The sequence below is a fragment of the Maniola hyperantus genome, chromosome 7 (assembly GCF_902806685.2).
Source record: "Maniola hyperantus chromosome 7, iAphHyp1.2, whole genome shotgun sequence".
Classification (NCBI taxonomy): domain Eukaryota; kingdom Metazoa; phylum Arthropoda; class Insecta; order Lepidoptera; family Nymphalidae; genus Maniola; species Maniola hyperantus.
In genome coordinates, this window is record NC_048542.1 from 15,579,699 (window position 1) to 15,594,055 (window position 14,357).

Below are 14,357 nucleotides of genomic sequence, written 5' to 3' on the forward strand. Positions count from 1 at the left end.
TAGCGTTTAGACCCGGTATTCTTACATGCTTCCACTTAGCTCAACTGCAGTGACAAATTTGGCATCACCGCCGACCACCGACCGTACAGCGCGCCGCGCGGCTCCGTTCAATAAATACGCGCCCGAGTGACGCCTACGTACAGTCTCCGACAAAAACATGTTAGGCACAGCTACCACTTCTATAAATCGTATCGTCAAAATTTGTTTTCGCAGAATAGCGCAACCTAACCTAACCTAACCAACCAAGGACGAACCAACAAATTCCTGAAAGGCCGGCCGGCAACGCGTTGGAGGTTCCTCTGGTTCTGCAAATGTTCATGGGCGGTGGTAATCACTTGACATCAGGTGACCCGCCTGCACGTTTTCTCGCCATTTTTTTTTTTAAATCTATGGGCGGCGTTTGTGCACTCATTCGTATTCAGTTCGTTGTCGTGATTCATGAAATACCATGCAAAATGGCTGTCATACAAAACGTACGTACCTACGCTTGTACACTCATTCGATTCGTATTTTGAGTTTTGACAGATCCTTCAAACCACGAATCAAAATTTAAATATTCTAAATCTATTTTGACGGATCCGGATACTTCAATATTGTACGTCATTGCATAGCAGATTGTGACATGTAGGATGCATGTAGGTATCTACTTAATAATATATTTAACATCTCTCTTATTATACAATCATGCAATAAATGAATAAATCTTAAATGAATCTTAGATCCGTCAAATTAGAATACAAATGAGTGCATAAACGCCCTAACGCCGACTAAAACCGAATCTTATTGCTGGACTTCATAGACTTATCATATCACTGCTGGATTTTCAAAAAAACAACAATTACAGAGACTCGTGATAACCATGGCGCGTAAAGAAAATGGCGCGTAGGCAACAACTAATAGCAGACGAACGCGCGCTGTGATTGGCTGAGATATTTTTGCGCCATTCAAAAATAAGATTTCTGTGCATTCATAACTTATAAAAGTGGTAAGATCGGGTAAGATCCAGTTGCAGAAATGTCGAACGAAAATACACACCGTTGAAAGATCACACGTAAAAATAAATATAATAGAACAGATAAGCACATTTTCCAAATATATTTTTGTGGTATTTTTTTAGGGGCGACTGTACTTAGCTTTTCCTTAGTCAGCGCGATTCCTGCAGCTTGTATCAGTCCTATATTGCATTTTATTTCGGTGCATCAGCTACTAAAATATTTCGAAAAACCAGCCAAGTGCGAGTCGGACTCACGCAAGATTCCGTAGCATTATCTATAAAAACGAGCAAAAAATTGTATTTTGCCGCCAAAATATAATGCTATTTTTCCTGTACTAATATTATAAATGTTAAAGTGTGTTTGGTTGTTGGTTTGTCTTTCAATCACGTCGTAACGGATAGACATGAATTTTTGCATAGGTATAGTAAAGCTGTTTCTATAGTTAAATACCTGGAGAGTGATATCAGCTACTTTTTGTTCCGAAAAATCTAAGAGTCTTCACGGAATTTTTAAAAACCTTAATCCACGCGAACCAAGTCGCGGGGATTGAAACTAGTAATATTATAACTTTATGGCCACCCTAGTCAGGACTCGTAATTTCGGCGCTAAAGCAATTTTAAGAGCAATAAAATTTTCATAAAGTTTTACGTTCCAATAGAGCGTCATAACCGTAAAAATATAGGTAGGTACTAGCGATGTGACGAATATTCGCATTCGCGGATATTCGCATATTTTTGCATATTCGCATTCCCCGAAATTACTGCGAATGTTTTGAGTAGGTACTTAAAAAAAATATATGATAACTAGTTGGTTAATAAAACAAAATCCATTAATTTCTTGTGTTTTTAATGTACCTACCTAATAAAAAAGTAATTTAACCTCGTAATCACAATTATCAGTCTTCTCTAAATAATATCATATTTTGGTAACGGGACTGCCGCCAAGGTCACCGAGCCATAGATAGACAAATGGTGCCAAATTTAAAATAATAAAAACAAAAACTGAATATTCGCATTCGCATTTGCATTCGCGAATTCTGGCAGCAGATATTCGCATTCGCATCCGCGAATGTTCAAAATATGACATTCACTAGTAAGTAGGTAACTAGTAAGTACATTCACCGGCCATCTAAATTAAATACGTTACGTACCTACTCGTTTGTACACGTTATTATATAATTTTTATAGGACATATTATATTTTCGCACTGTTGATAAAGTCTAAATTATACCGGATGTAACCACAGCCTTCTTTATTGCCGAAGGCTATGGTGTAACCCCAAAACGCTAGCAAAAACGAAGACAGGTGATACCTAGTACCTACTGATGGTTACTGGTATGATAGGTAGGTACCTACCTACCAAAAAAAAACGCGAGAAAAATTCCTATATTTTGTAAAAGTTTACGATTTGTACGGCTTTGCCTGTACATTCTAAAACAAATTTTTATTAGTTTTTATGCATTTGATATAACGTGCAAAATGTCGAAAAAATACGACTGTACTGTAGTACGGAACGCTCGGTGCGCGAGTCTGACTTGCACTTGGCCGGTTTTTTCGTTCCTCTAGCTCCGTAAGTTATAATAATAAATAACTAAATAATAATTATTACATTTTATAGTGACGGGAAACATTTATAGTTACGGGTAACATTGTTATAGTAACGGGGTAACATTTTTATAGTAACAGATAACAGCAACGGGAAGCAAACGGGAAAATTGTTACCGTGAGTATTTTAAAGATGTAGAGTTAAATGACGCGTGGGAAGTCTTTTTATATTATGGAAGATTTCTTGGTCTTTTGGGTGACGCTATTGTACTAGTTCTAATGTTACCCGTCTCCACTGTAATCATAGACTAAAGATACAATAATACTATCTGTATCGAACAAGCAATGCTATTGGTCACTTCCAGTTATCCTAGTGTTGGCATTATTCGAATTTCAATTTCAAACGGTTTTCGATTGTAATGTTTTAGAGCGTTTGTCAAATGTAAAACTTGTGATAAAAGTGAAGATTTTTCCAATAATTATGTTCAATTTCAATGCATTTCTTTCGAAAGTCATTGAAATAAAAAATACCTATACAAGTACTAAGCAAGATGACTTGAAGGTACGATACGCCGACATAACTTGTTGCAATAAGTTTTGTGTTCGAAAACGATTTTCGCGTGATTTATCCATGTATTTAGTGGTGAAGTGAAATAAACAGTGATTTTTGTTATATATTGTGTCTGAAATTTCGTTTTCAGGAGATAATTCAGTCTTTTGCTAAATTGGAGGATGAGTTACTAAATAACAAGGCACAAGCCCGGGAGAAAGCTCAAAAGGATAAGAATGCTGGAACAACCCTTCAGAGTATACACGAGGACGACAGTAAGTAGTTTTACTAACTATTCTTCAATTCAAAACACTGTAGGCTGTACTAATGCTGAAGAGCTGGCAAGAAACATTACTTTTGCTCTTTTCAAATCATACAATCTGTAGTAGCAATACAACAATGACCAACGGAAAGTTCAGACAGTTGCTTCCACGCAACTTTGTCACTAGAATAAGGAGTTTTATTATATTATTATGTTCTTTGAAAACTACTTGAAACTTGGTGTATTGCAGCTGCATCACCCAAGATACCAGAAGGCAACAGCTGTAAACAATCAGGTGACGATGAGAGGTCGTCCAGCGAGAGTGGTGAGCGCAGAAGGTCCCAGAAGCGCAGCAAACAGGAGGTGGAAGGCTTGGAGAGTCCTGAACAAGAGAAACGGCAGAAGAGAAGTGCTAGTGTTAAAGCACAGAGCATTATTAGTAAACAGGTACAGTATAAAGTTTAAGAAGTGGTGCAGATTCTCTTGTCTTTCTCTAAACTAAACTAAATTTTGACTATCTGCATCTTTTTCTTTTTAATATTGCTAAAAAGGGACGGAGCACGAATTTTATATTTAAAGGCTCTAAATTTTAGTGCATGCTACAAATTTAGACAATAGGCTCGCAACTGATTGTAGGTCATTGGGAAGTACCCTATAGGTTTCTTGACAGACAGACAAAAAAGTGATCCTTTCTTCCTTTTGAGGTACGGAACACTAAAAAGAGCCAAAATAAGTTTTCACAGGTACATTTTTGTCACAGATAAAAGGAAGATTGAAGATGTTGGACGATAGTGTCATTCTGGTGACTCCAACACATGGGGTAACTTTGTTGTAGTTCTCAAAGAATTGAATAGAATAGAATAGATTTTTATTAGAGTAAACTTTTACAAGTGCTTTTGAATCGTCAACTAGTTTAATTTACCACTGGTTCGGAATGCCGTTCCTACCGAGAAGAACCAGCAAGAAACTCAGCGGTTGCTCTCTTCAAGTGATCAATTTACAATATTGTTATACCATACTGTACAAGCAATTGCAGCCCCGTGCATTGCTGGAGCGAGTCAAATCCAAGCTTTCTTATCATTTACATAGTCTTCGACTGTAATCTATAAGTGTGCTTTTTTAAGAGCACACTTATAGATTTTTTAAACTTGTGTATAGGCAAGTCCAAAATTGTTTGTGGAATTTTATTATAAAATATTACACTCATTCCCACAAATGACTTTCCCACTTTTTATTGTATTTTAGTTTTTAATTCGAATGTACACACTGTACATTTTGAGATCTCACTGGCCATTTTAACTGTGTCAACTGTCATGTCAAAAGTACAGTGCGACAAGACTGTCTTGGTGCGTGGCGAAAATCGGAACTAACGTTGCCGTCAAGTGTTCCCTTTGTTCTTGTTTGAATATTCTAAGCCTTGTTCTCCAACAGCGCCCCCCTGTCAATGTCATTCAAGTGCCAAAAAAGCCTTGTCGCACTATATTGTTCACCTTTAAAATAAGGGCTGAAATTGTACTTTTGACATGACATGAGAGTTAAAATGGCGAGTGAGTTCTCATTTTGTATGGACTTGGTACATTTATTAAGAGAGTAGTTTCAGTAGTTATTACTTATTATTTACTAGCTTATGCTCATGACCTCGTCCGCGTGGACTACACAAATTTCAAACCCCTATTTCATCCCCTTAGGGGTTGAATTTTCAAAAATCCTTTGTTAGCAGAGGTCTACGTCATAATAGTTATCACTGTTATCAGCATGCCAAATTTCAGTCAGTCACCTTTTCCTTTTATATGTTTAGATTAATTTACTAGCTATTGCCCGATCTTCGTCTGCGTGGATTTCGGTTTTTAGGGTTCCATACCTCAAAAGGAAAAACGGAACCCTTATAGGATCACTTTGTTGTCTGTCTGTCTGTCAAGAAACCTACAGGGTACTTCCCGTTGACCTATCATGAAATTTGGCAGGTAGGTAGATCTTATAGCTGACATTTGGGGAAAAATCAGAAAACCGTGAATTTAAAGTTGGAACACACAAAAAAAATTAAATTGTGGTCATGAACTAATAATTAGTATTTTCAACTTTCGAAGTGAGATAACTATATCAAGTGGGGTATCATACGAAAGGTCTTGTCCTGTGCATTCTAAAACAGATTTTTATTTATTTTTATGTATCATGGTTTTTGAATTATCCTGAAAAATGTCGAAAAAATACGACTTTAGTACGGAACCCTCCTTGCGCGAGCCTGACTCGCACTTGGCCGATTTTTTTAAATTAGGGATGATTTATGCCAACACGTGGCGCGGGCCGGGCTATGTTACTGCTTCATATAATTAATATGAAACAGTTTATTCTTCACCGTGCCATGTTCGTGATGTTTTGAATTCGTGCCTCGTCCGCGCCTCGTGCGTAGCACGGCCTGCACACGCCACGTGTTGGCATATATCATTTCTGAAGCGGGAACTCTTTGATTTTCTGGTTTATAAAGTAGCCTATATCACTCTCCAGGTCTTTAACTTTAAAAAAAAAAAAAAACTATCCATGCAAAAATTACGTCGCACTGTTGCTACGTTGCGATGCGATTGGGTATTGAAAATATATTGACTGCATCAAAAATTAATTATTTCTCATTGATTATTAAATAAAGGATCTTCCAAAATACGTCCACGTCTTTTGTTAGTTTTATTTAACCGTAATAGCCATTTTAAATTATCAAACTAAAAAAGTACGTCATTATGACGTGACGTCACATTCCAGTATTTCATAGAATATTTCTATTTCTAGTTCTTTTATGGATCTCCTAATTTTAATTTGATCATGTAGAGAAACTCCAACCATTGTCTCCACCTGATGACTTATAATTTATATAATCAAGAATAATAATAACAAGTGATATTTCCTCCATACAGGTGAATATGAACTTAACGCAAAAACTCCGTCGCGAAACCTCAGAGAAGGGCAGACGACGTCGCGGGAAAGAAGAGGAAAAGGAGAATATGATGCCCCCACCACCTATTGTACAAGGTAAAAAATTTCAAAAAATAAATAAAAACCGACTTTAATAACCACAAACACTAAAAAGTAAAAAATTATTTAATTTTTAAAGTTATTGTATTTCTCTAGTAATATTTTTGGAGCCGGTGCTAATTAGCCGCACGAACCCTCTATCTACTCTTCATATTGTTTTATGACTCCACATTGGCACCTCATTGGCACTGACTCCAAAAAATGTCTTTAAAGATACTCATCAGATCTTCACCAAAGTAAAATGGGACCACCTCTGAAGTATCTATGTCCTACAACAAAAAAAGAATCATCAAAATCGGTTCAAGCGCTGTCAAACGCACACATGTGTACCTTACGTATACCGACACGACTTAAACACAAACATGAGTCAGTGGCCTTTGTGAAATGCAAGAACTATACCACCAGCTGAGGTCGCAGTCAAATGCTAACTTGTATCGGAATTTAAAAAATAATAATAAAAATCTTCTATTGTTATTGTTAAGTAAAACAAGAGAAGATATCGCTGCCGTCGGAGCCCGAGGAGATGGAAGTGGCTCCGGAGGCCCCGGAGGCCCCGGCGATCGCCAAAGTGCAGGTGAAGCAGGAACCCAGCCTGGACGACATCGCCATGCCGCCGCCCGCCGCGCCCAAACCCAGTGAGTTACCAGTTTTTTGAATACGGTATATTACGAAAATCTAAAAATGTATAAACGCTACCCGCCATATTTTTAGGTTCATGAGCTGTCATGACGTCACACGGATAGTTAAGCAACGGTGTTTTCTTTAGTGAAATACGTTAAAATTTCAGTCCATGTGACGTGACAGCCGGAATTAACATGACGGTTACGGTATCATGCGTACAGTGCGACATCTTTTTTTTTTTTTTAGGAATAAGAATAATTTATTTTTGAATTTAGAATTTAGACACAAGAAACGAGTTTCCTACCCTCTGCACTAGGAAAACCCTGTATTGCAGAAGGCAGTTACAAGTTTTCTAAAACTAAGGACTTAATAATCTTGGCGCGTGGGAAAAATTGGAACTAACGTTGGTGTCCTTATTTTTCTTTTTGAATATTCTAGGCCTTTGTTCTCCAACAGCGCCCCTTGTCAATATCATTGAAGTGCCAAGAGAGCCTTGTCGCACTGTATACAGTGAGAATAGAATAGAATAGAATAATGTTTATTCGAGGTATATAGGTGGTACATGGTGTAGGCAATATCGTCCTGTGTATGTGTGCATGGTGTAGCAGTGCAACACCTCGAACAGGCAGGCCACTCAGCTTGTGTTGAGACGTCGGACCCCTCAGACACAAACCTCTAGAGCAAATATCTGAGGTACCAGATGCCCCAAAGCTGATTTTCAGTGACCGCCTTTTAAATATTACAGTGTGACATGGGTCTTTTGGCGCGTAGCCTAAATCAGAACTAACGCCGCCATCTTGTGAAATGTCATGCTGTCCTCTTATATGCGATGTTGCTAATTTAAAAAATCTGAAATTCATTGTTAAATATTAGAGCCATTCCATATACATACATAACATTCTGTGAAAATTACAACTCTACCTATTACGGTTAACGAGATATAGCCCGCTGACAGACAGACGGACAGATGGATGGACAGTGGAGGCGTAGTATTTTTTTATTCTATTCCGATACAAGTTAGCCCTTGACTGCAATCTCACCTGGTGGTAAGTGATGATGCAATCTAATATGGATGCGGGCTGACCTGGAAGGGGTATGGCAGTTTTTATTAAACCCATACCCCTTTAGTTTCTACACGGCATCGTACCGGAACGTCCTTTAGTAATAGAGTCGGATTTCTTCAGATATGGAATGTTAAAAATGATCAATTGTTCACAACATTTGAGGGTCTGGAAGTGATAACGTGATATTTCGTTGCAGAGGGCCGCAAGGTACAAAAGGAGAAATCGCAGGAGTCGGACGATGACGCTAGCAACACGTCGCAGCGCAGCCGACGCACGCGCAAACAGACAGACACAGTGCCCGTGCAGACAGGTACATCATCATCAACCGATAGACGTCCACTGCTGGACATAGGTCTCTTGTAGGAATATGGCGCGTAATAGGCTAGTTGACACTTTTTTTAAGTAGGTCTTAAATGGTTAATATTTATATTTTTCTTAGACAGGTGAAAACACTGTCGGCCATGTTTGGCCGATAGATTGTCTGTGCTCTGACGTCATGCATTTGTAAACAACAGCATAACCTCCCAAAGTTTAAAAAACATGACTTCTATGCTAGTTTACATGAAAAATATAGTAATTATCGTTATTGTATCATCCGAGAATGCAAAAACGCATCGATAAAGACCACAGGAAAGTTGTGGATTAGAGTGTCCAGTGAAATAAATATACGTAACACGCGAAGACTTGCTTAAAGGGATCCTATATCACTAACGACTGCAACCCAAATTTATTTTTGCAAAGATCACTTTGTTGTAAGTCTTACTTAATAACTTATTCAATTTATAAAGAGAAAACGATAATTTTTTACGTTTACTATGAGTTTTTAGAAATATATAAAAACTAGCTTATGCTCATGACTTCGCCCGCGTGGACTTCATAAATTTCAAACCCCCATTTAACCCACTCAGGGGTGGAATTTCAAAAAATCCTTTCCTAGTGGATACCTTCTCTTTACCTACAAAGAACACACCCACCAAATTTCATGTATCTAGGACCAGCTGTTTAGATGTTTAGGCTGTGCGTTGATGTAAGTCAGTCAGGACTTGAAATTTTATATATATGGATACTACGTTAGTCAATAGGGATGACATTTCTTTGTTTACATATTTAATGACGTCACATCATGGCTGACAGCGTTTTCTGAGTTTCAAATAAAAATAAAAACTGTATTTTTTTAAATTGGATTTATATATCCATCCTGCGTTTTTAATAATTGTTATTGTTATATTTCTTTGTCTTAAGCAAAATACTATAATAAATAATCATTTATTGGACGAAATTAGATATGAGTCAAGTAGCCTATTGTTCTAATCACTAATGCATTATACATAACTAGATGATGCCCGCGGCTTCATCCGCGGCGATTAAGGTTTTTAAAAATCCCGCGGGAACTCTTTGATTTTCCGGGATAAAAAGTTGCCTATGTCAATTTCCGGGACGCAAGCTACCTCTGCACCAACTTTCATATGAATCGAATAAACGGATTTGTTTTTAAGTATTCCGTGGAACTCTTTGATTTTCTGGGATAAAAAGTAGCCTATGTCTGTCGCCAGGATGTAAGTTAACTCTGTACCAAATTTCATGAAAATGGTTAATGGTTAACTGTTGGGCCGTGAAAAGCTAGCAGACAGATAGACTTTCGCATTTATGTAATGAAAATGAAAATCTTTTTTATTCGTATAAACTTTTACAAGTACTTACGAATAGTCGGATGCATCTACCACTGGTTCGGAATGCCTTTCCTACCGAGAAGAACCAGCAAGAAACTCGGCGGTTGCTCTTTTCAAATATTTGATATAGGTACAAGATTATGCCATGTATAAAATAGTATTTGCAGTCTTGTGCGTTGCTGGAACGAGCTGCAGTCAAATCCACGCTCTTTTATCATTTAGATAATCTTCAATTGTGTAATATGCTTTTTTCAGGAGAATATTTTTAATAGATTTTTTAAACTTGTGCAAAGGTAAGTCCAAAATAGTTTGCGGGATTTTATTATAAAAGGTAATACCAATACCCACAAATGACTTTTGGACTTTCCTGAGGCGGAAGGTAGGAGCTGCAAGTTTGTCTCTGTTTCTAGTTAGCCTATTGTGTAGATCTTTAGTATGGATATATTCATTAGTATAGTATATAATATTAGTATGGATGTAAATTTGTCATCCGTTGTTTAGCGGCGTCAAGTCGAGCGACGCGGGCGAGCTCGCGCACGCTCAAGCAGACGGACAGCGAAGACCTGACGCCACCAGAGACCAGACCCAAGCGGACCAGGGCTAAAAAGGTAACTAGAATAGAATAGAATAGAAAAATGTTTATTCGAGGTATCATATACATGGTGTAGGCAATATAGTCCTGTACAGTGCAACACCTCGAACAGGTAGGCTCAGCTTGTGTTGAGATGTCGGGCGTCGGGCGCCTCAGACACAAACCTCTATAGTAAATATCTGAGGTACACCAACGCTGATTTTCAGTGACCACCTTTTATATTACCCAAACGTCAGTGGCATAGAATATATATAAAGTTGGCGAGTTATATACTTTACCCTTTATTATTAACTAAAGTCAAAGTCAAATGATTTATTCGGAATAGGTAATAAATAACTCTTTTTGATGGTCAGATGTTGGATTTCTAAGATATAGTGATAATAGTTACGCAAACTTAAAACTAAAGCTACGAGGGTTCCAAACTACTATACTCTATCCGCGGGAAGAAGTTAGTATGACGCCCTCTCTGTTACGTAATCCCATACAAATGATAGAGACAAAAATCTCGGTGGGCGTTAACCGTTTTGAGTACCAACCAATCACAAACATGTTTTCAAAAACATTCGAAATTCAATTCTAAAGCATAGTTTCGTTTGGGATTGGTTGGTGACTCAAAATGGTATTTATTTCTGTATGTTTCTGTGTTTTGTACTGTGCTCGCGCAAATAAAAAAGTTTTATTTATTTTTATTTATTTATCAGGCGGCATCAGAAGAGGCAAATAGTGACGCAGAGAAAGAAACTCCAGCGCCTATAGAAAATGAAACAGGTAAGTGTATCGAAATATATTTAAAAAAAAACCGGTCAAGTTCGTGTCAGACTCGCGCACCGAGGGTTCCGTACTCAGGTATTTTTTTTAAACATTTGGCACGATAAATCCAAAAACTATTATGCTTAAAAATAAATGAATGTTTTGTATGCGCGAATTATATGAACGCAATAGCACGAGTCTGTTTTTTCTGCAATCTCACGTGGTGGTAAGTGATGATGCAGCCCAAGATGAAAGCGGGCTAGCCTGGAACAGGTATGGTAGTTTTTCTTAAATCCACGTTTTGCTAAATCGCTTGGCGGCACGGCTTTGCCGGTAGGGTGGTAACTAGCCACGGCCGAAGCCTTCCACCAGGCTTAATGCAAATATTCGTTGTTCAGGTTCGAGCAGAGCGAATCGGGCGAGCTCGCGCACGATTAAGCAGACGAACAGCGAAGACCCGCCGCCACCAGAGACTAGACCCAAGCGGACCAGGGCTAAAAAGGTAACTACTATACCCTATCCGCGGGAAGAAGTTATTAAGGCGCCCTCTCTGCTTCGTAACCCCATACAAATGATAGAGAAAAAAATCTAAATCACAAACGAAACTATGTTTTCTAATTGAACATCGAATGTTTTTTGAAAACATTTTTGAATTGAATTTCGAATGTTTTTTGAAAATATGTTTGTGATTGGTTGGTGCCTTAGAATGGTTAGCGTTCACTAGATATTCCTCTATCATTTGTGTGGGATTACGTAACAGAAAGAGCGCTGTACTGACTTCTTTCCTCAAGGCTTAGCACAGCCTAGAGACTCCATAGAGACAGGAGAGGAAAGAAAAAATTTAATATTGTTGATTGTATTGTTTTTCTCTAAGCTATTAGAGTATCTGCATTTTTTTCATTTTAATATTGCTAGAAAGGACGGAAAATTAATTTTAAGCTAAAGGCTCTAAATTGTAAGTTAAAGACTAAATTGTAGCGCTGCCCTGGAAATTTAAACAGTAGGCTCACAACTGGCACCTAAAATTGCCAAATTACTCAGTATCTCAGAATATAACGCGTAAAATTAAACTCCTCACGCGCCATTTTAACTTTGTGTTAAATTTCATGTCAAAAGTACGATTTTGGTCCTTATTTTAAAGATGAACCATACCGGCAGTTGACTCATAGAATTAAAATGGCGCGTGAGGAGTCATTTTGTTCGGGATATACTTGTTTTGTAGCATAATGCAATTATTTCGTATGTTGTCTTCAATTATGAATAAATATTCTCAGGCGGCAGAGGTGACCAATTCTGATACGGAGAAAGACACTCAAGCGCCAGTACAAAATGGAACTGGTAAGTTTATTAAAAAACCAGCTAAGTGCGTGGCGGGCCACGCGCAGTGTAGGGTTCCGTAGTCACAATTTTATTATTATAGCTGACCTGTGTTATGAATATTAAGGATATTTTAATAGGATTACGATCAATCACAAATACAATAGATACAATAAAATTATAATATACATTAATATGCAACTCAAAATATCTACGTACCCACTTTACATGTAGGGAAGCTACCCTAAAAAAAATTATTACCACAAGTTTATTTCACCACTTTGTCGGCGCGGGGTGATTAATATTTATACCCATGCCAAATTACAGATTTCTAGCACTAATAGTCTCTGATCGCGGGTGTGTGCTAGTATATCTATATTGTACTTGTGATAAGCGCTGCTCTATAGTATATCTATACAGTATCCGCGGAAAGAAGTTGTCATCTCTGTTATGTAATCCCATACAAAATAATGATAGAGACAAAATTCTTGGTGAGCGCTAACCATTTTAATACACCAACCAATCACAAACATATTTTCAAAAAACATTCGAAATAAAATTCGAAAAGGTTTAAAAAAACATTCGAAATTCATTTCGAAAATGTTTTCAAAAAACATTTGAAATTCAATTAGAAAACATGTTTCGTTTGTGATTGCCGATGACTGAAAATGATGATTAGCGCCCACTGCGATTTTTGTTTCTATCATTTGTATGAGATTACGTAACCGATAGAGCGCTATACTAGTTCATTTCCGCGGATAGAGTATAACTGCTATATTTCTTCCAGCTTCGCCAGCTGACAAACCGAGACCAAAACGCACTAGAAGGTTACAGAAAGCTGCGTAAGTATATCATAGTGAAAATAGTGTCGCTATCGCCATCGCGATCATCATGATCAACCGCTCGCCGGCTCACTACAGAGCACGGGTTTCCTCTGACAGTAAGAAGGGTTTTGGCCATAGTCTACCACGCTGGCCATATGCGGATTGGTAGACTTCACACACCTTTAAGAACTCTCAGGCATGCAAGTTTCGTCACGATGTTTTCCTTCACCGACCATCGTTAAAGTAAGTGATATTTGATTACTTAAAACGCACATAGTTAAAATTAGAAGTGCGTGCCCGGGATCGAACCTCCGACCTCCGATTAGAAGGCGGACGTCCTAACCACTAGGCTATCACAGCTAAAGCTGGCTGACATTTTAACCATTGTAGAATATTGCTTAAGCCCTTCTCATTCTGGGAGGAGATACGGTCTCAGTAGTGGACCGGCTATGGGTTGATCATGATGATGATGATGATGATGATTATTTTTTGTAATTTAAGTTTGTGTGTATGCAGGGACAGAGAAGCTGAAAAATTACAGGAACCATCTATAACTGAATCCGAACCAGAGGAAAGAGAATCAAAGCCGAAGGTACTATCGCCTGTACTACAAGTGAAATCCAATCACAACATGACTAAGCTACAAGAAACCAAACAGAACAGCCAAGACAAAGAAACTAATAAAAATATGACCGAAACCGTAAATAATTGTGACTCAATAGACGAAAAAATACAAACCAAAACTACAAAAAATGTAAATAAAAATCAAAATGCGAAAGATATTAATATAGAGGATGAAATTAAGGTGAATAATAAAAAGACGAAAAACAAAAATAATCAAGAAATCAAAGATACCAAAAATAAAATAAACTTAAATTTGAAGGAAATAAAGTCGAATTTGCGGGAAACGGTGAGTGGAGATGTGACAGATAATATAGAGTTGGATAAAACTAGGGTTCTGGGACAACTGGATGCCACTGTGACTATAACGAAGGACTTGGATCAAACTATGGTTTTGACTAATGGGGTTTATAATCATGCCCCTGTCACGCCTATGGCTATGGTGAGTGGTCTAATTTTAAAATTGAGGAGCGGGGTGAAATTACAACCCGTCGGAAATATCTGAGAACCTGGCTTAGTGACG

General features: G+C 37.8%; 1 protein-coding gene across 1 annotated transcript in view; it reads left to right on the top strand.

Annotated features, from left to right (window-relative positions):
• Positions 1 to 2,951: 2,951 nt before the first annotated feature.
• Positions 2,952 to 14,357, top strand: part of Incenp (Inner centromere protein) — a 29,178-nt gene continuing 17,772 nt past the window's right edge. Inside the window, exons 1-12 of the mRNA XM_069500030.1 lie at positions 2,952 to 3,101; positions 3,241 to 3,364; positions 3,602 to 3,798; positions 6,258 to 6,372; positions 6,858 to 7,010; positions 8,257 to 8,370; positions 10,232 to 10,338; positions 11,024 to 11,090; positions 11,471 to 11,574; positions 12,347 to 12,410; positions 13,177 to 13,231; positions 13,730 to 14,276. Coding sequence (XP_069356131.1) covers positions 3,021 to 3,101; positions 3,241 to 3,364; positions 3,602 to 3,798; positions 6,258 to 6,372; positions 6,858 to 7,010; positions 8,257 to 8,370; positions 10,232 to 10,338; positions 11,024 to 11,090; positions 11,471 to 11,574; positions 12,347 to 12,410; positions 13,177 to 13,231; positions 13,730 to 14,276 — 1,728 coding nt within the window. The 5' untranslated portion in view covers positions 2,952 to 3,020. The remainder of the gene's footprint in view (positions 3,102 to 3,240; positions 3,365 to 3,601; positions 3,799 to 6,257; positions 6,373 to 6,857; positions 7,011 to 8,256; positions 8,371 to 10,231; positions 10,339 to 11,023; positions 11,091 to 11,470; positions 11,575 to 12,346; positions 12,411 to 13,176; positions 13,232 to 13,729; positions 14,277 to 14,357) is intronic.